The following is a 25,525-nucleotide window of genomic DNA, read 5'->3' on the forward strand; positions in this document are numbered from 1 at the left end:
TCCATGCTCTGGTAAATAACTCGACGGGTGAAAAGGTAACGACTCCTCCGGCCCTTGTTGCATGCGGGAGACAAGTTCGCATGTCAGCTCCGTGCACAAGCACGGGCATGGGCGCGCATAATGTACGACAGATCCCTGCCGAGCCGCGGCGTTCCGCCTCTACTCCACCTGTCTGTCATGCTACGTGTTGTGTAAGTTCAATATGCCAACAGAAAAGTTCTCAACCATAAAGTTTATTCAAAAGTCACATTTCTATCAAACTACTACAATGGCAAGTTGGCATTAAACAAAACAGTTCCATTGCAAACTCCTGATCTTGCTCGAAAATTAAGATGTACTCAAGACAGAAAGACATTTTGCTGCAGGATTATTAAAATTAACCTTTCCTTTGGATTTTTGATGAGTTTGGATGTTCCTCCACAGCTGGAAAGTATACGAGAATATATGGATAGGAATGATAGTGAAAGAACCAATGTGATGTACATCTTCAATAAAAAATGTGACAGATGTGGCCTTCGTCGTGAATTACGTAGCTACTAGCAATTTCTGACGCCTCTTCGAGGTTAAGGCCTCAGCTGCTTTGTTGGAAGAACGAAACATCTTTAAATGGTTATTGTCCACGTTTTTTCCGGTTTATACAGCGTCGAAAAATGCTAATCCAATAAAAATCTTCAGATATTTCTGCCTCGTAGTTTAAAATCTCTTGACCAAAAATGGCTCTCCAGATCTAGACCGGGATATCTCAAGATTTAGATTGCGTTACAATTGTTTCGATGAACTTGTCTGTAAAACCTTACGTTCGTTATAATACAGTTCGCCAACACCGGCAAGAACTGCAAGATCATCTCCTCGAGTGTGACTATACCTCGAGGCCAGCCTAGAGAAAGGGTCACCCTTCACTAGGAAGTTCCTTATTCCCGTCTGACTCACGGTTAAGTAACAACAGCCGGTGCTTGATGAGCGAAATATTTATTTTGAGCTTAGCAGTTATCTCCAAACATTATGATATTGTAATACGTACTTATTTTTATCGCTACTTATGGGCGTGAGCAGCCACGTTTGATATTACGCACGTAGGACGTGCATCACGTCTTCAGCTGACCTTCGAACCTCTCTTGTTCCTACTACTTTTATAAAGAACACCGTACAAGCATACACTATTTTACAAATAACTTCTAAGTTGTAGGTTATAGGACACTAGACCTACATTACATTGTGATAATTTATTAAGATGCTTCGAGAGCGATAGTCTGGTACAAAATCCTATTTAAAATTAACACTGCGTCAAAACCTTTCTATTGTAACTTGAAAACTATTACAGATGGATAGTTTGAAAGGAATTTAATTTTTCCTCTCTCTTAGTCTGAATGTTCCACTGGTTATCGAAATATCAAAGATATGTATGTGTCGAGACAAATTAGAAATGCAACATTTACCCCATTAGCGAAAGTATTACTCTAGATTCCAATCATAGTCCATGAGAATGTTTATCTTCGGCAAACTGAACCAGTTCCTGAAACCTTCTGGTGTCTGAGTAAACACATCTGAGCAATCTTACCTATGCAAGCCTACATAAACTACTGGCTTCTACAATGGTCCATCTATAAGACTATTGAAGAATCTAATGATCAAAGACATATAGAAACTTCCGGGTGTTTGGTATGCCATCTTTGGTAGTTTGGACAAGGGATGGTGAATTTCGCCAGGAGGACCTGATAGGTTGTTTTTGGCGGTTTGAGGAACTGCTGAAATCATAGACTGGTAGGCCTCATGGTGTGCTTCCGGAGTGCGCAAAAGGCCCTTGGTTTAAGTGCATGGCAGTAGGCCGCCCCATAGAAAAGAAGAACTTCCGGGATCAATCAAGTTTTTGAATACTCTGTAATAGCAATTCTCTGGGTCGATCTTGCCTATAATAATCCTCCATCTCTCCCACTACCACCTAGCCTCTTGAGTTTGTATGACTTCATCCTCTGAAGAGTTGCAATTTTTTGAACCACTTGCCCTTTAATAGCCTTTGGCATATCAGCAGAGCTAGCTATTTAAAGACCTTCGGCCACTGCAATAGACTCTGTCTTCTGAGCATCATTGCCTCTTACGATAAGAATCTCCTAACCTCTCAGTCCAAGTGGCTCTTAAAGCCTCCCTGCCATCTCTTGAAGTTTCTGATTACTGAAACCCCTCCCTGCTACTGTAGCGGTACTATCTGATCTCTAGACCCAGTCGGCCTCTTATTTGACTTTGTTTATAACCACAGTACGACTTGGTCAGTTGCATTCCAAATAATCTGCCATGAAAATTCACTTCCTAGGCACCATCGGTACTGAATAATAGCCCTGGGTTAATTAAATTGGTCTGAAATTTATTCCATAGAACAGCAAGGCAAATTTTTTCTTTAGAACACCATTAAAAAGATTTAATTAATACTAGGTGTAAGGCAAGCTGTTATCCATCCAGATCCATCTTCTTCTGCATTCAGATGCATCTTGAATATACAAAAAAAGTTTTGGTGAAATTCTTGTATGTATGATTGTTAAATCAGGCACATAAGGAAAACAGTATTCCACTATTTTCCTCAAAAACAAAGAACTCCTTTTTTCCTTCGCTAACATTTATTGTTCCAAAGATTTCAAAGTTATGCTTGAAAAATAAATATTCAGCAAAATTATACATATAACAATCAAGTTAAGTTTTTACATAATCCTTGTTTCTTTTTTTTGAATAAACTGCCCATTTGACCAGTGAAGTAGTCGAAAAGTCCCACCAATTGAAACTTTGCCATTACTTATTTTCTAAGGCTCAACTAGTTTTTTTAAATTTTATTAGAGTATGTGCCAATTAATTTTATTATTCTTTTTGATGGTGTTGATTGTTTAAAAAAAAATTATATTCTTATTGACTGTGAGTATTTTTTAACTATTTTGTCAACCATATTAAGTTTTTATTCATAAAAAACAGATGTTTATTTAATTAAATATTGATTTCATTGATGTATTCATTAATTCAATAATATAAAATGTAATTCTGTGACCCATACTGTGCAAAAACAGTCCAAAATCTCAACACCTCATTGAGATTAATAATGGATAAAAAAAGAGAATGCACCCTTGTAAAAAATACAATCCTATTAATCAAACTGTCCCAATATCTAGATGTTATTATTTCTTAGGAGTAATTGATATGTCCATATAAATGAACGCTATTTTAGGCTGCAGTATAATAAGCAGCCATCTCGACAATTGAATCAACTATAGATTATAAATGTCTAAACTATTGAATATAAAAACATTTGACCTATAGATATTCATAATTAATAACTGCCAATTGTTTTTATCTTATGGAATATCTATTGTTGCTTAAAATTAAGTTAATTCAATCAAATTACATCAATTCCATAGTGAATAATGACAATGGTGACGACCGACGCCATAAACGTTCGAAATAATTTATGTTGCTCCTTTGAATCCAAAGTGTCCAGTTTATAGTAAGAAGACTAAAACTAGAATTAAAGGTGGAAATCCAATAGTGTTTCGTTGCAAGAAAAGACAAAACAAACAGGACGTTATAAAAAACCCACTTGAGAGAATGTTTTATCACTATAAATTTGGTTTTAAATTAATATATGAACAATGATGTGGCCTACTATTTAAGTTTGAATCAAACCAACTACAATGTATTACGACCATAAATAAGCATAATTTTAAGATCAGCAGTACCTGGAGAAATACCATTTCAGTTTGGCAGTCATTTTGTAGAGACATTTGTTTTATATGGTTACAAAATATAACTAATTCATTATTATTTTCTACAATCTTAAATACCTATATTTCTTCTACATATAAAAATATAGCTTTATAATAAAATCACCTATAACATAATTCGGTTCGACATTATTGTTGCAAATTAATTAAAACAAACTAAATATGTGTAAGGTATTTGAGTAATGGCCGTAAGTACAATGGTGATGAATGTGTGTTACTTGTATCACAAAGTGTCGGACACATTTATCCTTCAAAATAGTATAATGTAACAAATGTTACAATGTTTTATTTGTTACATTTTATAGATATACATGGCCTAGATAGTTTTTATTCATTTATTACTTTTTAAGATATCAAAACAGCCGAACAATAAGTTACTGTAATTTGAAATACCTGCAACGTAATTTAATTTGATTCAACATTTCGGTTTCAATAGTTAGATATCATGTATATACTGCAGCCTAGTGTTTCTCTACAATTATGGGTAGCTATGTGCAGATATAGTGACTAAAACAGTTAACACATATAGCATACCGTACATCACAACTTTCGGAGCTCTCCATACAGTTGACAAAAATGGATTAAGTAGGTTTAAACGCTTGTTCTTCTGTTGACAAAATCAACTAACTTATCACTATAATGAGTGGATTTCAATCTACAGATGCAAATAGTTTTTGTAGTGCAGAAAAATGTTAGATCATCTCATTTAAACATTAATTACGAGATAACAAAATATTAACTCTTTTATTTAATTTTCTAGTCTTCAAATCCAAACGATGACATAAGTTACTTTTAGAGTGATATAAAAGAGAAGAGTAGAAAAAGTACTAATCAGCTAAGAACTCTGCCCGGAATCAACAAAGATCCAAGTGTTGTTCTACCTGGTGGAACAGCTCTACAAGTGGAGATACATTAAAAAAAAATAGAAAATGTAAAACATTGTTTGTGATGAATAAGATTTATATCATACACACAAACATGTACCACAAGTAGAATAATTAACTTGCTGGTAATTAACATGTCCAAGTTGTTAAATCAAGAAGATGTATTTAATTAAACTACACACAATCTTTAAGATTATATATAATTCAGACTCGAAGTCTAATACCTTAAAGACAACAAAATTGCAAGCTCTAATGTGTTTATGAAACTTAATAAGCATCATTCAAATAGGTAGCATAAAATAAACCTTTTGGAGAGACTTTAATAAGCGGCATACACTCGTTATTCGGTTGTTTTTATCGAACAAGTCTATATATTACACAACTTTGATAAGTAAAAATCGTACACATTAAGAATTATAATAAATTACCGTAACAAGAAGAATCTCGTACATTACAATTTTAAAAACATCAATTTAACAATAACATTACAAAACAACAAAACCAACTACGGCCTACACTTAGATATAAAACTAGCTCAACTAGCAAATAGACTATATTTGCACCACATAAATTAATTTCAAACAGATTTTATCGTTCTTAAAGATATAGTGTATTTTTAAAATATGATTGGTATAGTTTATAACAAAGACTACTTAGTCTGAGCTCTACCATGATTTAAATTATGGATCAACCATCAGATATATACATAGGCTAGTTTAATGATAGTCTACTCATATAATATATAGAATTATCAATGTTTAATTTTTTAAATAGACCTACTTTTTTAGGTCAACAAAAAAACAAAAGGCTTAGCAAGTAGCCTAATTTGGTAGGGTCATATTTACAAACACAGAATATTTGATTCTTTTAGATTCTATGATAACACAATATGATAAAAATTTAATATGAGCCTTGCTATAAATTAGCTCTAACAATTATTAAACTATATAATTGTTCTATTTGATGATATGTGGTGTTCATTAAGCTCTATTCAAATCAGACACAGGGGTAAATCTCACCTGATGCTACATATTATATATGTATTCTTAAGGATCGTGAAACATTTAACCTACATTAAATGACAATTTTGAATGAAAATAAATAGGTGATGTTTTAACGATAATAAAAATATAAAATATTAGGGTATCAATTTACAAAATCGTGACCATGGAAAGGTATGTTAATTTTTTTTTCCTGAAAACTACAATTTTTCCTGAAAACAATAGTGAAGAAAAAATTCGTCGGCAACGAAAATCAAAGGAGTTACGATTTTTTGAAATCCTCTGAAAACTCTGTTTTTGACAGTACCTCTGGCAATTTTACTGAAATGATGACGTTAATCCTGTCAACGATGCCTGCCCGCTGCGCAGTGCTGCGCACTGCTTGCTCTTTTAGAAAAAAAATTAACTCGAGCTTGCAAAAGTCGAATCCCAGATCACGTGATGCCCCTGATCCTTAACCCTCCAAGTGTTGTTCGACAAAATTTTGTCGGTTATTTTCCATTCTTAATGCAATAATGGCCGAAAGGCATCAATATAATACAATGATATACTTTCCCCCCAGTTTATATGCACCTGTGATAATAATACTTGGCTACAAATGCCCAACCCATGAAAAAAAGTCCATTTTTCATGGTCACGGTATTGTAAATAAATACCAATATTAGAAGTTCTCATATAAACATGGGATCTAAAATTTATTACACTGAAAAAAAAAACCAAATAAGGTATATAATGTTGTGATATATAATTGACTTCATTATACTGTAGTATATACTGAAAAAATGATTTTTCATAGGCCATGTTTGCACAATTTACCAAATAAGTATTTAACAAGGTTAAACCAAATCAATTGTTTCTTCTCATAAAGAGGTTAATATTGTAAAGAGGCTAAAGATGAGACCTACATAAAACTAATTCTACCAATATGTCAAATATCTAAATATATTTATTAGAGCAGGCACCGTAATTTAGGCTAGTTGAAATAATAGGTCTGAATACATAGTGAGAAACAAATTTGAAATATACTTACCCTCATAAAATTGAAGTTTCTTGGGATGAAATGAGAATTCCTTCCAAAGACTGTGAAGTATCCAAAACTAAAGCACCACACAACACTATCACATAAACACTAGCTTTCACTGGCAAACAAAAATTTTCGTTGCACTTATTCATTTAAGACACTTAAATTATCAGCAAAACACGCCGATCAAGCACCGTGCCACTACGATTCACCATCTTCCCGAGACAAAGAAACAGGCATCAATCCCACCGTTTAGTGCCTGTCACAGTAATGTTTTCATTTTTCTTCCCCCCTCAACTGCATTACGGCTTTGAGCTTCCTCCCACACACTACACACACACATACAGACAGCTATGAGGAGACGACGGGACAGTCACAGCCGCTACAGCCGGAGCAACAGCTAGAGACAGACCAGACAAGCTGCACTACAGATCAAAAACACCATCTGTGCATAGAACATACGATCGACTCGGACAATACTGGAAAACGGTATATGAAATTAATATTTAACGAATATCCTAATTATCAGAGGTAAAGAGAGAATAACAGTTACGAAAACGCACAGATGAGTTTTTATGCAATCAAAGAGTTCGTTTTATTACTGACACAAAACAATATCTGTTAACTATTTATCGTCGGGATTATAATAACTGTATTGCGAAGTCAAATTTAATAATTTTGTAGCAGCGATAGGTGTGAAGAAAATCATTGATTTAATACAATATATTTTAAAGCATATATACTATCTTCCATGATTATGATGTTAAATGTTTACCAGCAGAATAATAAATTGTGAACAATTGTAAAAATCAGTGGTGTGTTATATTGAACTCCTTGTTCAGCCAAACGTTTCATCATGATAGTTAAAATATCCAACTTTAGGCACGCTCTGAATTTTCAAGTGTGCAATCAATTGGCTGTGTAACATTCTTGAAAACTTGTATAATATAACCATTTCGATGTAGCCCAGCAGGGGTCAATTCTGGCTGGTTTTTTTTACCTTCCAGTTGAACCCACATTGAGCGAAGCAAAAACTTATGTGTAACTTACATCTGGGCAACCTTATGTATGTACAGGAGCGGTAAATCACTAACAGCAAGTGTCGAGTTTCTGGGGTGCAAGGGTAATTCTATAGATCTAGTATGCTGTGGGAGATGACTGTTGGAGTTAGCGGGGTTCGTTCCTTAAGTGCCAAGGGTTCTTGCTAGCCTAGATATAAGGGTATGCCATTCCTTGCATAGGTTGTCTTCCACTTCTTCCGAAGGGGCATAACTTAAGAATAGTGACTTAAATTCTTCGTCATGGATCTAGACAGGAGGTGGCCCCTACACCCAATCAGAATATCCTGTCACTCCGGAAACGCGCAAAGGTTCCTATAGGACACGGTGCAATTTCTAAGTTTCTTGTCCTATGAGAAAAAGAACACAATTTCGGCAGTTTGTGTCGCACCCATTGGCTACACAAAAATCATTGATCACAGGAGTTTTCAAAGTTTTAACAAGCTATAACATCCTACAGTTAAAATGGGTTGTAATATCATTCAACTAATTGCTAATAGCTTGTAATAGCTATTACTAATTGATTTTAATAGCTTTCACCTTGTATCACTCCTCCATATTGTCACTACTTTTATTATTGGTACAATAGCTATGCACCTTTAATTAGTGATAACATAATATTCTCCACTGTCTTCGGCCGGTCCAAATTTCAATCAATTCTTTTTTGTCGTTAACATTTTATATAATGCATGACATATATAACTTAATATATAAGATTAACACATTAAAAGTCTGCAGTAAAATTCTTGTTTTATACTCAGGTATGCAACTACTCTTAATTGACTTTTTCAACCTGAGCAATGGTAAATTCTTTATCTGCTAGTTTGTGTATTGCTATAGTACATCTATATTTGTTAGATTAAACCTTTTCCTTGTACAGTGATCATGCGTGTCGGTAAAATTAATAAAGTTGTTAAGATCATGTTTTACAAAAAGTAAGGCATACAGTACAAGATTAAGGGCAATGTCACAAAGGATCTCAATCGTCACACTGCTCTTTAAGGTTCTTAGAGTAAACAACCCTCATGAAATACATGCAGCACTACTGTCAACTGAACCACTTCAAATCTGAACGATATGTACCCCCAAAAGACCTTACTTCCTCTTCCTTTGTGTTATATTAAGTGGAAGATCAAGAACTTTATCTGCATTAAGGGAACGTATGATAGCTGCACTTATGACGTTAGTATGAAAATGAGTTAATCATTCATCCCATGAAGTGTTCTGCTTTACACAAGACCCAGATCGTCAGCCAACAAATAGGCCTTTACATAAATGCAATACCTACATTGAATGTCGTCAATATAAACTATAAAACGTATGGGGCACCAAATGGAACCCTAGGGTACACCATGTGCAACATGGAAGTTTCAAAAAAATACTCATAGATAAATATAACAATGTACTGGTAGTTCTTTAAGTATTTTACATTTACTACATTTATTTTGCAGATCCTCCACATGTTCATCTTGAGAACATATTTTATAGCTGCAGGCTCACTTTGCGCTGTAATAGAATTGATCTCATTTATTGTCGAGTCAGTTTGTGATTGAAAACCTAAATGTTCAACTACTCTATGCAACTTACTATTTGCGTCTTTAAGCTACCTAGTCAACTCCTATAACTTATTTGCTAATCCAGCTTTTCTACCATAAGATCCTTTATCCTCTCCACTACTCCTCCTCTTTCCTCTCATCCTTAAGTTTTCTAATGGCTGCGTGTCTGTTATTTTTTAAACAATTTTAATCACAAATATTGACTTAAACCTTCTTAAAGCATGCTGACTTCTGATTCTTGCGGTGCTAAAGAAGCTGTTGTGTTAGCGTCTAAAGTTTTCTTAATACTCAATGTTGCACATATTTTTAAAGAATACTACTTTGGATACTTGGGGATAAGTTTGAAGCATTTACAATGTAGATTCTGTTCTAGGTGGTTTAATATTGTCTTGGCTCAAGTTGTGAAAGGTAAGTAAATAAATACTGGACTTAACCTTCTATGGACGAAACCTGGGCACTGTCCGATGTACTGTACTTAGCTAGCGGACTAATCATAGGAACTGTATGGCTGGCGTACTTAGTCTCATTTCACTAAAGGCTGAAAATACAAGAGGATGTAAAATGTATGGGGTTATTTGCCCATAACTTTTACTAGACATGTCGTAGAGAGGTTTTATTCATTATTGAATAGACCTTTAAAATGACATTTCACAAGATATGGGTTGCAATTTGAAAATTTAAAATTACCCCCCTATCAAAGGAAGGGGGGAATTTTTTATCCTCTAAAAAATCTACCAAAGTATTTTAATAAGTTTGGTGAAGTTTTTACATCGATATCTCAATCCATTTAATATATCACGGCTTATCAGGACTTAATTTACACCCTGCATACATACACTTTACAGGGAATCCTACTTCTACAAAAAAAACTAAGATGGGATTTTTAACAGTCTTTAAAGTTATAATAAAAGTTTGATAGTAACTTTGCCTTTGATATCTACAGTACAGTACTGATCAATCATTGCATACTTAATATTTGCTAAAATGTAAAGTTAAAAGTATAATTTTTATAAAACTTAATTTTCTTATCTGGATATTTTCTTAGAATGTGATCAACAGCGCTTGCAGAAAAGGTTGAAATAAGAAGTGTTGTTACGAGCTATTAAGCTTACTCTATTCTTTCAGACTATAAATGTAAAAAAAATTTTAAATAGTGATTAAATTAATTAAACATATGGTTGTGCTGTCATAAAACAATGTTTACACAGAAAAATTTTTTATATTTAACATGCTCTTTCAATTAATATTTCACAACTTATGTAACCAAGATGGGATTTTTTGCTACTTTAGAGACCAGTGGTGCATAGCCCGGAGGGATTTTTGAAATAAGAACAAGACTATAAGCTAACCAGGGTCATTAAAAATGTCCCAAGTACATTTCAGTACAATCGATTGAATAGTTTATGTGTGAAAGCGTAACAAACAAAGTCATTTTCGCATTTATAATATTATTAGGATTTTACCAGAGAAAGAAAATAGCAACAGTATAATGTTATTAACATCTGCCTGCCTGTCTGTCATTTTTATGCGATTCTAATCACAAATACTAACTTAACCTTTCTTAAAGCATGCTTATTTCTGACTCTTGGGGTGCTAAAGATGCTGTTGTTTTAGGTCTTATTGTTAGTGAACTAAAATCAACAAGTGCACAGCTTAAAAAGTTGTGGGTTGTTAATGTATAAAGTGTTTCGTCTTATGTGTGTATTTTTCTGGGGGTTAAGGTGTATGGTAAAAACTGTTTTTCCTTCCAACAATTTATTGTCATCTTGGAGATAGAGGCTTGCGGAATTTGGCCTGTACCCAGATCCGGTACATCTTGAGCTGGCGAGAACGGTTGACTTGGAGTCGTCTGTCTACGTGGCTGTGCTCCTCCTCAAATCCTGCCTTGCGGAACATCTCCCGCACTTCCTCTGCAATTTCCAACTCAGATCAAGGCCAATAATATGAAATATTTTAAAAATGCACTTTCAATTTGAATAAAACACTCAAACAAACAAGATTAGATTTTATTTGGGACTTTCGTTCAGTGCTTCCCAGGAACTGATGTTTTAGGTCACCTCTTTTTTGGTATATAAAAGAAATTCCTGATTAATGTTGTCAAAATCAATACCAAGAAAATAGTAGCAACATTTAATGTATTTTAAGAACATCATTATATACATTGGTCACTTTTCTTACCATAATTTTTAATTCACCATTCCCACCTTCACACACACATTTACCCCACCAAACAGTATTTCATATCTGGAGTAACATGTATACGAACTGGATTGTTTTTTGGATTGTCAATTTAAAACTTTCCAACACATTCCTTAAGCTTTCTCTTTAAAAAGAGAAAATAAGACCTTGCATCCACATGGCGATGGTGAGTCTGAAATTTTGACTGTACCAATCAGTTTTGTGCGGCAATTTGTAGATTGTGCTAACAACCTAAATCATTTGCTTATATAGAAGTGTAACCTAGTTGAATCTTGTAGTAATTACCTCATTATGAAGTATTAAATTTATATGTTGGGTATTTTCATTACTGTCAGAGTTTACTCAATGTGAATGTAACATGTTTAACTCATTGAGGTACACATACACGCTGGTTATGTGTGCTCAACCAGGACCGAACACTGAGTCGCGTGCAGGTTACATGGTTTCACATTACATTGTTCACTATATTTCCACTATTCATTAGATATCATTGGTATGTCTTTTACTAAGTAACTAAATGCAGTGCTTAATTTCTAAAATTTTAGGTGTGGGAACTCTTAAAGCGGGAAGCTTAGACCGGTGGGTATGGAATACACCCCAGGAAGGAGGGGGGGCCCTCACCCAGGAAAACTTTTGAAAATTATAACTGTAAACCTTTGTTTTTAGGCCACCCAGACATAATAATACATTCATTTTTATAAAATACCACTATTCATTAGATATCATTGGTATGTCTTTTACTAAGTAACTAAATGCAGTGCTTAATTTCTAAAATTTTAGGTGTGGGAACTCTTAAAGCGGGAAGCTTAGACCGGTGGGTATGGAATACACCCCAGGAAGGAGGGGGGCCCTCACCCAGGAAAACTTTTGAAAATTATAACTGTAAACCTTTGTTTTTAGGCCACCCAGACATAATAATACATTCATTTTTATAAAATACCAAGTGATATTTTAATGCTGTTTATTTTCTTTAAGGTGCTTGATTAGGATGTAAGAAAATAAAAACATGAATTTAAATTATTGAGTTTACTCTCTACTCTACTCTACTCCATTAACACCTTGTTGCCTACTTTAAATTTCCCAGAAATATTTGGTTTGATTTCATTGACCATTTTGTTTGAATCAATGAAGCTCGCCAATATTAATTTTTTAATGAATGGTAAAATAAAAACAAATTGAGCCTTATTCACAGTTTTATTTATACACATTACAGTAGTAATAATAATACATATTAATATGTAAATGGATGTTTGTTAATATAACAGCTTTTTTACAAGTTTGCATATTTTACAAAAAAATTGCATACCTTATGGGTACAAAACAATATTAATACATTCAAAATAAACCAACTTCTTGGAAAGGAAAAGGAAGCGTTTAATTACACACAAAATAAATGACACACAGAGTGGAGTAACACGGTTTCATTTTTTTAAATTTAGTGTAGTTTTAAAAAGTTAAGGTTGATTATTTTATTTGCTTATTAGTTATTATAACAAATATGTACGGATTTGTAGTATAATATTGTAAGGCAATGCCAAGACTGTTGGTAAACTTAGTTTTAGTTGTTTGTTAATATTTTAAAGTGAAAACTACAAAAGAAACAAAACAACAATACACAAAACTAACTGTAAGTACAAAAAAGAACTCAGAAACTTGAGTTCAGAACACAACTATAAGTTAGGCATAGGCTAGTTATTTTAATGAAAACTTAATGTTCTGAAATTCTAAAAGATATTTAAAAAACAGATTTAGGAAAAAAGTTCCCACAATGCAATGCTGTCTTCATGGTAAGTTTTCTGCCCTCGTTGTTTTGACTTGGTGTCAAGTGCAGAATGGTGTCCCTTCGCCAGCCAGGTTTTGACGTGTCGCTCGGGATTGTATCTAGCCACAGGAGGTCCTAGGAGCCTGATCCGCAATAAATCGCAAACAGTGCTAATGTAGAGTGAAGATCTAAGAGGAGACATAATTAGATTCATTGCAGAAAACCCACATTCACATTCAGCACTAGACACTGCAATACTATTTATGATGGAAATCAGTTTCTTAAACGACGGCGGTTGCTCTAGAATAGTAGGTTTCTCTCCACTTAACATAGGCTTCAGTCCCTGCTTGAAGTGTCTGAAGTCTCTAATTATATCCTGAGAGCTGCTAATCTTAAATCTATAGCAGATTCGCTGGATCTCACATTCTCCGTAGGTGATGGATAAGTCTTTTGGCCAATACATGGGGTGGATCACTTTGATGTCATTCATGATTTTGGTGTAGTGTTCAGCCGCATTTGAAGATGATGATAGCAACCTTGAAGTCAAGTTGTTAGCGAGGCTCCGATAGAACTGTTTTTCTGGAATACTGGGTATCTTGGATCTTACACAAAGTTTAACATCTTGAAACATCAAATCGTCAATAGCAATTTTAGCTTCCACTGAACGTCTACCCATGTTTTCAACTCGGTTTTCAAACACTTTGATTAACAGTGTTACATCACTGTGGGCTTGGATAAGGTTGAGGCTTGATTTTTGAAGCTGTAAGGACAAATCCGATAACTCTTCTAGAGCATCGAACATCAATGCCAGGTTGTGTACAAAAGTTGTAGAAGATAATGTACTACAAAGCCCTTTGTAAGTTGAACGTTGCTTCGAGTCCCTTTGTTTGTCTTCAGATGCTTCAATGAAATGATTGTACAAAGCTTTAAAATCTGTCCAAACTGCTTTCACCGCCATTAAGCTGGAGGCTACCCAACGAGTATCTAAAACACGGCCGATTTTCAACATTTGCTCCTCTAGTCCTTTAGCAACTTCTGCCAACTCCCTGCTGTTTTTCGGTGAACAACTAAACATGAATATCTTAAAATGATTGATTCCAGCTACTTCTTCTATGGAATCGTGCACGGCAAGCTCTAAATGATGGTTCAAACAATGCCAAATGAACAAGTTGGGGAACGTTTCAGTAAGCTGTATAGCAAGGCCAGATTTCTTGCCTAGTAGCACTGAAGCACCATCACAAGTTAGAGCAATCATATGGTCTTTCATGAATTCAAAGCAATGAACAAAATCATTATTTTCATTACTAACCTTAGATTCGTCTGCATCAGATCCCAAACCCACCAACCTGGATACTATTTTGACCGACGAGGAAGTCGAAGGGGAATGGTAATCGCAATTATCCTCATTGATCCCGATTGCGTCTTCTTTTTTATCTTGATCAACAATTGAAGTTGTAGTCAATGCTTCCGAACTGCAGTTCTCATTATTCGCATAACCTTTTTGTTTCTTAGGGTTAGGTTTAAAGAAATCAACAATTTTTCTGTTAGCTGCACCAGCACTAATAAGCATAAACACGAACACAATCAACGACCTGCACCTCAAAAACGAACTTAAGCGTGATGGGATGCGATGCAACTTGTAACTTAAACGCGAAACACACCAAGGTCAAGTCAACTAGTCAACACACTTGTGATCACTGGGGCGGTGGCGCGGTGAAGGAATGGAGGGGGAAAGGAAGGGGGTGGGGTGGGTATTGCTTTGTTATTGAGAGGCGCAGCCGCGCATGCGCGAACTAGGATGACTCGCCCGTCACCTTCCTCCTGCCTGATTCCGTGCAAGATTCATCACAGCACAGCTCACAACTGCTTGTACGGGCGCTTACTATCTGCTTACGAGTCACTCGCAAACAAAGCATAGCATAATATTGATCCTACCTACAATTTTTTTTTAACTAAAACTTGTACTCGTAGTTTTAAAAGCGTTCCCTTGCGTTCCGGCACTCTTGGGAGGTAAGGGAACGCCGTTCCCTTACGTTCCTACTGAAATTAACCACTACCTGATTCCGTGCAAGACTCATCACAGCACAGCTCACAACTGCTTGTACGGGCGCTTACTATCTGCTTACGAGTCACTCGCAAACAAAGCATAGCATAATATTGATCCTACCTACAATTTTTTTTTAACTAAAACTTGTACTCGTAGTTTTAAAAGCGTTCCCTTGCGTTCCGGCACTCTTGGGAGGTAAGGGAACGCCGTTCCCTTGCGTTCCCACTGAAATTAACCACTGACTAAATGCCACTAACAAATAAATAATTTTGTTTTCATACTGTGGCTAACCTGATTTTTAAAATATTTTGTGTTTGTTTCGCTGCTAATCAGCTGATAGCTCATCTTATAGAGTGTTCTCTGACTGTTTGTTTACATTATGTAATGATGGAGTGTGAAAACTTGCATGATTCTGAAGTTGATAAAATGTTGTACAGTGTTTGTGACAATAATTTACGCTTACGACATGTTTCCCTTTAACTTCAGACTTTTTAACAATTTTGAAACTCCTCTTACAGGGAATAGTTTTATTTTTATTAAGATCAATATTATAAATAAAGTCTTTATCAACCATAAATTTTGGATTGAACAGGGAAAATCTCCTTTTAGTAATAAACAAAAAATATTTACTAAACATACTTTGCATTTCCGTGTAATTATTCAATATCTAATCAATTGTTCAATTGCAAACACTCTCTTTATATCTCTTTTGTATTATACATCTATCTGCTCAATTGGGAGAAGCAATTTAAAAAACTCTTTGATGAATATTAGAAATCCTCGTTTTAACTATATGTATTAATTATACAAGCTAAAATTGCCTTTATTAATAAATAGCAAATATTTACTAAATATCCTACAGATAAAGAGTGCTAGCATTTTTCAAGCATTAATGAGATATCCCATCAGTATGATGCTGGGACTCCAAGGATTAACTATATCAAGCTCAACAAAAAAACAGTTTTACTGTAAACACTTGACATTTTAAGCGTAATTACCTTGTGTAAAAAAGTAGACAAATGTGCCATCCTTACGAGCATAGAAGTTGTCTTCCATCATTTGTCCCTCTTTGAACCGGAGTTGGGCCATGTCGTATCGGCCATAGTCTCGGAACAACACCCGGCCTCCAGGCCTCAAGTAGTGGTATAACTGCTCCACTACATGCTGCATCCTAGATATGGAAAGTTGGCAAAACTGTATAAATTGTTTATGATAACTTTTTGAAGTAAATACCCACATTAGGTAAGGATTTTAAAGTTATAAATAAAAATAGTTTTTGTAGTTATGCTAAATACTTACCTATGGGGTTGAATGGCGGAGAGTACGAAGATGAGTGTGCATATGTCAATGCTGCCAGGAGAGAATGGGGTGTTCCACTCTTCAGCCGTTACATCACAGACAAACGCCTCACACCTGACATAAGTTACTAATTAATATTATTATTGATTGTCAAAATTATGGCTCTAAGTCAAATCAAATAGTTCAAATTTACATTATATAAACGGAAAACCCAGTATATCTTGAATTCAACAGAAATATTTTCTTATAAAGAATCGACCATCAGTACGTTAGTTTTAATGGAGATCAAAATGGGAGAGTATCAAAAGGAATAAAAATATATAATGATAATTTTTTCTCATATCTGACTTTTCTTAGCTTCACACACTTAAATGCAACCATCAGAAGCAAATAAATAAAAAAGTTGTCATTGTCAACTAACCATAAAAAGACAACGAAAGTAGTGATTTTCAGTCTCTTTATCATGTTATTTGACACTAATATAATTATTTTTGTGTTTGTCAGTAGACTTTTCAAGCTAAGAAAATGTGAGAAATAATTATTGTTTCATATTTTTAACCCTTTCGATACACTCAGGGACCGTTTTTCTTCTTATGAAAAATTCCTCTATCAATTTAAGAAAAACCAGGTTATGGCTTGTACAGTGCAAAGTTGCTCTCACCTTCTAGACTAAATAAATAAAAATTGCAAGCAATAAAAGAAATTACTACAATAGAAACAATAAAACGACATACTACACATTTCCTAACAGGAATTTATCTAAAAAATGTCACAAGGGTCTGTCTAGTTTAAGATAATAAAGTAGAGGTTTTTCAAATGCTATAATCTATAAAATTCTCTAATATTCTACACTGATATTTATTAACCAAAGGTTCCAGTAAATTAAACATTTGTAGAAATAAAATGACTTATAGGTTGTTGATTCTTTGAAAAGCAATCAATAATATTTTTTTTAACATATTAAAAGAATTTAGAGAACTATTCAGTTTTTAATCACTTTGGTTTATCTATAGGCTAAATTGTTAAAAATATCGAAAACTAAAGATTATTAGTTATAGATGGAATTTCTGAATTTATAAAAATGAGATTTAAACAGTTTTTATTAACTTCAGCATTACACATCTTAGGTTTAAACTACGAAACATTGCAGTTTAAATTGTTTGTATCACTGCTAAGATTCCAATCAATTCAACTGTAAATTATGTCGTCTATTATTATTATTTTCAACCCGATTCCAAAATATTCAATTACAATGAAGTGTCATGTTCCCATAAATCACCATTGGACAAAACAGGTTCAAATTTTCAATAATAAAACTCATAACAAAATTCCAACGAATGACTTACCTGCTAGGATTGTAATTGGTATGCGACTTCAAAATATCCACTGCATTTTTGGAGAAATCACAACAATAGACAAAAAGGTTAGGATCTATGTTATATTCCAATATAGGAAACACTGTGTTACCAACACCACAACCTATCTCGAGGTAGTTCCTCCTTTCATTTTTCTCACAACTTGTCAATTTATCTTCACCATGCACGTCACTGCTAGTCAAAACATTACTGGCAGGCTGACTATTACACGATGATGTCTCGACATCCACCACAGTTACCATGTCTTCACTTTTGTCCCTACTTTTTAACTCCTCTGGGGATTTTTTATCTTCTATGGAAGGAAATACACGAACGGGTGTTTCAGATTTTTGTTGGTCCCCTGCAAGCTCTGGAAACTCGGTGAACAACCAGTGGCGGTCTTTGAAAAACCTGAAAACATTGACACATAAATAAAAAGGATTTTTGAACAAAATAAAGCTAAAATTATCATAAAAATGAGGATATGTTTAGTTTGCCACAATAATATACAGAATTGAGAAACTGACATACAACTGAATAACATTAGATGAAGAAGAGTAGAACGTACACAGTCTATTAATGAAAGCAATCCTTCACTGATAAAAAATCACAATAAAATGCTGGTAGACAAATTGGAATTTTGTTATTTATTTCGCAAAAACAAGTGAACTTGTGTTGATTAGTTTCTTAGTAATAGTGTCATACAAGGGATACCCAGAAAAGGAGATTACGTTTCGCTCTGTAGTCAGGGGCAGTACTATCACGGCCGTTTTGATGTTATAGTTTTTCTCCATTCAATGGCTTCTTGTTGTTTTACAATAGCAGTTTAAAATGTGTGACGCAATTGAAGGTCCCATGAATTGTGAAATGCAGTTGGTAATACAGTTTTTTTATTGGCTTAGCACAATAAACCAATTAAGATTTATCGCAAACTCGGTGAAATTTATGGGAACTATATGATTACTTAATGTGGATTGCGTCACTGGTGCATTAGTTTTTAAAATGACCAAACCAATGTACATGATGACGAATGAAGTGGACGGCCAAGCATTGTGACCGATGAAATTGTCTCTAAGGTTGCTAAAAAAATTAAAGAAGATCGCTGATTTACAATAACAGAACTCTTGCCTAGTTTTCCTCGAATTTCATGGAGTTTGTTACACAAAATTCTTACACAGAAGTTAGGTTACTATACATTTCGTGCAAGATGGGTAAAATTCACACACAGCAAATTGGTCTCGAGATGTCCCGGATGCTTTTAAGTCGGAGGTGTTTCCACATCTGCCTTACAGTCCGGACCTTGCACCAAGCAACTACCACCTGTTTCCAGTAATGAAGACCTGACTTGCAACACAGCAGTTTGATGATGACGGGGAACTGCGGGAGGGTGTGACTACCTGGTTGAAGTCTCAGGTAGCAAAATTTTATAATGCTGGAAGTTCAAAACTAGTTTAACACTATGATAAGTGCCTAAAATTGCATGTTGAGAAATAGTATTTTAGTGTCACTTTCTAATGTATATAATACTTTTTTGCTTGTACTTTATTTTTTGTTTATATCAAACCAAAGTCTACTCTCTGGATAGCCCTTGTAGTTGAACGTGATTTGTCTTCATGCTGAAAAATTACTATTATTTACAGCCCAGAGAAAATTGTATGAACACTTAGGAAATGTTACATAAGTTTTTGTTAGTGAATTATCAGTCATATGCAAGTTTATGTTATGTATTACTTTACTGGGTACATTGGGATTATACCGACCACACCCAGATATGAATCGTTATTTGATATTTTGCTTCTACTGATTAGCGTTAGAGAACAATATTTCGTCAATATAAAACAGGAACTGTCTTATCGCAAACCCCTCCCCATCCTCAGACAGAGGTCAAAGTCGAGCGGTCTAGTAGATAACGTGATTGCAGAGTCTCGCTGCCCATTCAGCTGGTGTGTCGCTTTGTTGTACTTCCGTGTTTTACCCCTACAATTCTGCAAACAAAAACTAAACTCTTTATTGAAAAAAAAACACACAACACTTCTTTTTACTCTTGATCACACTCCGCCACCCAAAATGCGAGTGCCTCTGGCCATCAGCGCGGGCTTCGGCAGCACCTTCCCGCGCTGATAGCAACGAAAGAAAAACATCCCTCGAGATAGTACCTATCAGTAAAATATCAAATTCTAGAGGGCTGATCAGAAATATAAATTGAATTGTAATGGAAAGGCAATTATGTACCGTTCAAAATCTTAAATAATCATGTGATGCCGCGCGGCCTGCCGTAATCGGGATTCTCGAGAAAGATAAGATAACAGCAACAACAATACCGATCACAATACCTGGAAATGCTTGTTGATTGATGGAATGTTAGTTCTGTTACTCAACTACATCGTTTTATAACGTTCTAAGTTCATTGAAAAAAGTTTAAGCGTTGGGGGCATATAACGGAATCTGACCCCATTAACAATTGATAATCGTTGTAAGTTTGTAATTTTGTAATTAAAGAGTTGTTTTTGCGTTGTATCATGTTAGTTTCTATAAATTTATATTTGTGTTCTTCATACTGGTGTGGTCGGTATAATCCTAAAGTACCCTTTACTGACTAAAGAATATTTCAATTCTAACCTATTCTGATGTATGTCATAAAACTTGTCCCACTGCTTATCAGTTTCTTGCGTCAACAATATTTTAGTTTCATCTGATATTTTCTTTTCAGCCTGTTTTTCAACTTTCTTCCGAGCTGCTTCTTCCTGCTCAGCATCCCACTCAACATTGTCCCTAAAACAAACCATTCATATATGCAGATAAAGTAAATATCAAAACTGTAATACACATTTTAGTTTTAATATAATACAGTTTAAATATACCAAACAGCTGTAGACTAATTATGGATGGCAATGGACACATAATTGCTAATTAGTTATGTCATCATTATTTTATCGATTTCTCACAAAAATACTTGACAATAAAAAAAGTGTTTAACCTATTGTATATTTTTATGCATTAATATGATTACTATTATTACTATGATTATACTCCTCATTAATATGATTTATATTTTTACAATTTTAAAGTTCAACTTATCTATGACCATAACTTATATACGTGTAATGCAATATCTAGGCTTTATTTGGTCTACTGTGTTTTGATCTACTAGAGGTTTTGTTGAAAAATAGACGTACATTAAATGGCCTTAGTTCTGCACCATGATACCAAAACAACTGAATAAAAACTCAAACTAAAACTATCAGTAGGGTATATTGACTCAAAATCAATGTTTTGGTCAAATAATCAAGTAAGTATTAAAAGTATTATTCAACTCTTATTTTATTCAGAACTATTATATATTTAATGGATCACTATTTGCAATAAAAATTATGTTTAATTTAGAATACTAGGTTTGGCTAGAAAAAATTGGATTAGCATTGTTGAAAACACAGAACGAATGCAATAAGGCTGAATGTTATATGGCCATTCACATAATTTTCCCATGCCCATTGCTCGAGTTTTGTTTGCCTTCTCCACTCATTCCACCAGTAGTGAAAGTTATAAGGAGGAATGTTTTGTCCGGTAATATACAGGATTTAACAACTTTTGGTGGGCAGTTACACAATAAATACTAACTTTTACGTTAGGTTAGGTTATGATATGCGATTTAGGTTTATAAACCGCCTAACCACAACAGCCGCAGCGTGCTTTAGATAGATGACTTCCTTTTAATCAGAAAGTACCCAGATTTTAACAATCAAACAAGAAAATCCATACGAATAAAGAAAAACATCCTCGATTAGTACCTAAACTCAAGCTTAGATCACGTGAGAGCCCCTTTCCGCTAAAAGGCTAAACTGAAATACCCCTGACCATCAGTATATGTTAACAATAACATATGCTGAGATTTAGCCTCCTAAGGCCTATCGCCCTACCTGAGAACTAAGTCCAGTACCCAATCTACTAACCCTTTCATCGCACCCAATAAGGACTTCCTCTTTTAGAAGAAATAGAACGTTTTGTTTTTAGGCCTTAATGTAATTAATATTGCTAATTTATTCACATCTTAAATACCTTCCATCCCAAAATTCAACAATACAGTCATTTGAAGCCAAGTTAAAAATATTAACCTGAGGCTAGTTGCAATTCAACAGTTTTCTGAAAATTCATAATATTAGTCTAGTAATATTTACAACTGTAACCTATACTTTTATTACAAGAAATATATAATAAGGAATACTCTGCAAAATAGCCTAATCATACTCATTAGGCCATAAACAAAAACTAGGTAAGGTACTATTATTATAGAGATTTAGGTTATTTCATACCAAGCGTTGTGCTGGAAAACAGAACTGGAGTCTTCTAAAAACCTGCCACCAAACATGGGTCTTTTCAAATTATCCATTTTAATATCATTATTCTTCAGACGTTTTAGATTAAATTGAAGTCGAAATTTGTAAACACATAATAAAAACTCAACTTTTCTGTTCATAATAACAGCGGCTGGCTTACAATAAAACATGCAGCTTAGCGGTTCAATTCTCTGTGGTGTAGTTAATTCGCTAGGTTGTTATACTTATATAGCATTACAAACTTCTGTGGGTGATAGTATTCACAAACTATATAAATAATAAATTATAAATATAGGTTGATACATTTCTCGATAGCCGCCATTTTTCATTTAAAATTGGTATTATCTCTAAAACTATGACGATTCTTGGAGTATTGGGAATATTTTAAATTTATACCACTAGTCAATTATACATTGGCCAAACAAAAAGGAACATCAAGACACGATTCAAAGAACACATTGCACATATATAATATGAAAGAACCGTAAACTCTGATATTGCAAAACACTGTATTAAATCTGGACACGTAATCTCTAATAAACATTTTCGATTACAAAAAGAAGTTACAAACACAACACACTTGAATGCTTGGGAAACATTTTACATAAATTAACATCTAGAAAAACGTATTACTAATCATATCTATTGAAATGCAATTCCACTCTCATCTCAATTCATAAGAAAATTAAAATTAAACTACAACATTAAATATTTTATAGTGGCCAACCATTTTTCTAAATTCTGTTACCATATGTTATTTTTATATTTATTGTTTAGAAAATTAATAAAACATTATTTTTTAAGTTGCCTGATAACGTAATATTAGATTCTGAAAGGCCTTGCAAAAATAAAATAAATAATAGTAATTTCGCCTGTGCCTGGTACGTTCAGTAACCGATCACGAAATGCACTCTTACTGATATAGAATAATGCATAACCGAGTGCTCCTAAAATGGTGCAGTTCTGTCCATGTTCCAGCTACTGTTACTGCTAAATGAGTCAGATTACTTTTTACCAGGAACGGCAGTATATGTGTAAAATATCTGTATCGTAAAAGCATCTTTAGCAGTTACCTGTACCGGGTACTTTCGGTTCGGTAACTTGTTCCTACTCTCGGGACAGACGAGTGTCCGATATAAAGTATCTGTAATAGTAGTGCCAACGTGATCAGTTGTCACAGTAGGAACTGAGTTTCCCGAGCTCTGTCCTGTGTTAGTTTGTTGTCATTCGTTGTCACCACGAGGCAACACCATCCTGGCGGTTTGCTCTTTAAACGAACAATTACAGGTAAATTAACAAAACTTGCTCAATTTAATGTGTATTAAAAATTATATGTTTTAAATAGTGGTTTACACAATTACACGCTCAAGATAATGAATATTAGCTCCATAACGTGACGAGTACCAAATTTTGTGAACCACAGGTCAAGAATCAAAACAGGTATATTTTTGTTGTTATCGATATGAAACTGGAAGTTATTTTTAGTGAACAGTTTTATAAGTGGAAAGGAAAAAATAAAGGAACAAAATTTTAATATAACTTCCGGTATTGTAGCCTGTGAGGTAGTTCGTGGCCAAACTTCCAACTCAGATATCAATACTTTTTTATCGAGGAGTAGACAACTAGGTTTAGCTTTGGTTTTGATTTAAACTCAACAATTTTGTTAATGTTATAATTAGATTTAGTTGTAGTTAAATATACTTCATACAAACTGTATTTATTTCAGAATATTTTAATTATAAACTCCCTGGTGATTGGTGGTAGAGTCGATTTACTGTGAACTATACACTCTGACCTGATCTTTGCCCTCCTTTTATTACTTAAGTACTGCAAATTAACGATTCTAGAACCTAATATTTCATAATTTCTCGGAGGGGGCCCTCGAAATCTCCTATTGGTATCGAGAGTTTCTATATTCCAGACTCCTCGGTGTTCCGGACACCCCCTAGAGGTTTCTGGGTGCAGCAGTTGTTAGAAGGGTCAACACACAAGTTCCCATACCCCTTTGTTTAAATATTGGTTGTTGAAACCATAAAAAACTATAGAGCATTCTTTATAGGGGTTATACTTGCCAAATTTGTTTGCAACTCTTCACTCAAGTTGGAAGGAGAATGTAGGATATCGGAGAGCAATACGGAGGCCGAAAAGAAAATAAAAATTCAGAAGCGGTGCAAAGATCCAATAAAATATTCAGGTAATGGACAACGTGTTAGAGCAGATTTCAAAACCTTAAACTTTAACAAGTTTTCTAATCTCAAAGAACGTTATTTGAAAATTGTCACTGTCACTAATGGTTTAATGTTTATGAACTGTTACAATGTTATCATTTTTACATAAACTGACAAAACCAACTACTTTCGGGGTTTTCAACAAACGTGATCTAAAAGTGGTTGCATTTTGTATTGTGGATATGTCTATATATCATTGCGAACATGTTTTCTATAACTTATAAATGAAATTTTATTCTTTAAAAAATGTGCTAATAATACAAATTGACGGTTTTAGAAAATGAAAATAGGTCCATTGCAAGCTTTATTATTAGTCTTGTGGAGTTGTGATACTGTATTCCAAGACATAACATGTGCATTCTATAAGTAGATCTTTAAATATATGCTGGCGAAATAAAAAACATTCATCATAGGTTATTGGAATTTCATGCACATTATTTGAGTAACAACTGGTTACTGGTGGAGAAATATTGTTGTGTCCAATCCTTTTTTTTGCCTGGAACTCCCTTTTCACCATGTTGATCTTGGATTTCTTCAGTTGTAAAATTTGAACTAGGTCATAAGCTTGTTTTCCCTGAGCTATAGTATTTTAGTTTCTTCCTCTCTTTTATCTGCTTATTTTCAGGATCTACAACTACTATGATCTTGCAAAAAAATTTTAATTTCCCCAGGCAAACGTGGTCACTAATTGTGTTCCTAGATTCCCTGTCATTTAAAAAAGGAATTTAGAACTATTAAGTCTAAACAAAGTAAGAGTTTTAAACTTGTTAAGAATAGTTATTTTGTTTTAAAACTCAATTATTGTTCTCATGCTACTAATCCATTCCTGTCAATGTTCCTTGACAAACAAGACTTGATTGAGAAAAAGATACAAGGTACTTTTAGCACTGACACTCTGGTCCATTCAAAATGATACAGCACCATATTAGATTATAATTATGTGAAGAATAAAGACAAAGTTTTTGTAAGGTACATCATATTAACAAAAGTATCTATTATACATTAATTTTTTAGCAACAGACA

General features: G+C 34.1%; 2 protein-coding genes across 2 annotated transcripts in view; both read right to left on the reverse strand.

The window, feature by feature from the left end:
* LOC124366297 (Ca(2+)/calmodulin-responsive adenylate cyclase-like) overlaps positions 1–7,046 on the reverse strand; it is a 241,918-nt gene extending 234,872 nt beyond the window's left edge. Inside the window, exon 1 of the mRNA XM_046822724.1 lies at positions 6,674–7,046. The gene's annotated coding sequence lies outside the window, so the exon portion shown is untranslated. The remainder of the gene's footprint in view (positions 1–6,673) is intronic.
* Positions 7,047–11,016: 3,970 nt separating this feature from the next.
* LOC124366298 (methyltransferase-like protein) lies at positions 11,017–22,435 on the reverse strand. Its single transcript, XM_046822726.1, has 6 exons — positions 22,251–22,435; positions 20,560–20,712; positions 17,932–18,351; positions 16,586–16,699; positions 16,285–16,457; positions 11,017–11,188 (listed from the first exon to the last, which is right to left on the reverse strand). The coding sequence occupies exons 1-6, from the start codon at positions 22,412–22,414 to the stop codon at positions 11,040–11,042; spliced, it is 1,173 nt and encodes a 390-aa protein (XP_046678682.1). The 5' UTR covers positions 22,415–22,435; the 3' UTR covers positions 11,017–11,039.
* Positions 22,436–25,525: the final 3,090 nt, after the last annotated feature.

The sequence above is a fragment of the Homalodisca vitripennis genome, chromosome 7 (genome assembly GCF_021130785.1).
Source record: "Homalodisca vitripennis isolate AUS2020 chromosome 7, UT_GWSS_2.1, whole genome shotgun sequence".
NCBI lineage: Eukaryota > Metazoa > Arthropoda > Insecta > Hemiptera > Cicadellidae > Homalodisca > Homalodisca vitripennis.

Excerpts from the sequence above, each read along its gene's own strand:
- LOC124366298 (XM_046822726.1), bottom strand. The coding sequence starts at position 22,414 with ATGAACAGAAAAGTTGAGTTTTTATTATGTGTTTACAAATTTCGACTT. Across the intron at positions 20,713-22,250 it reads GTTTTCCAGCACAACGCTTG|GGACAATGTTGAGTGGGATG; the intron begins GTATGAAATAAC and ends GGTTTGTTTTAG. Across the intron at positions 16,458-16,585 it reads TCCGCCATTCAACCCCATAG|GATGCAGCATGTAGTGGAGC; the intron begins GTAAGTATTTAG and ends TTCCATATCTAG.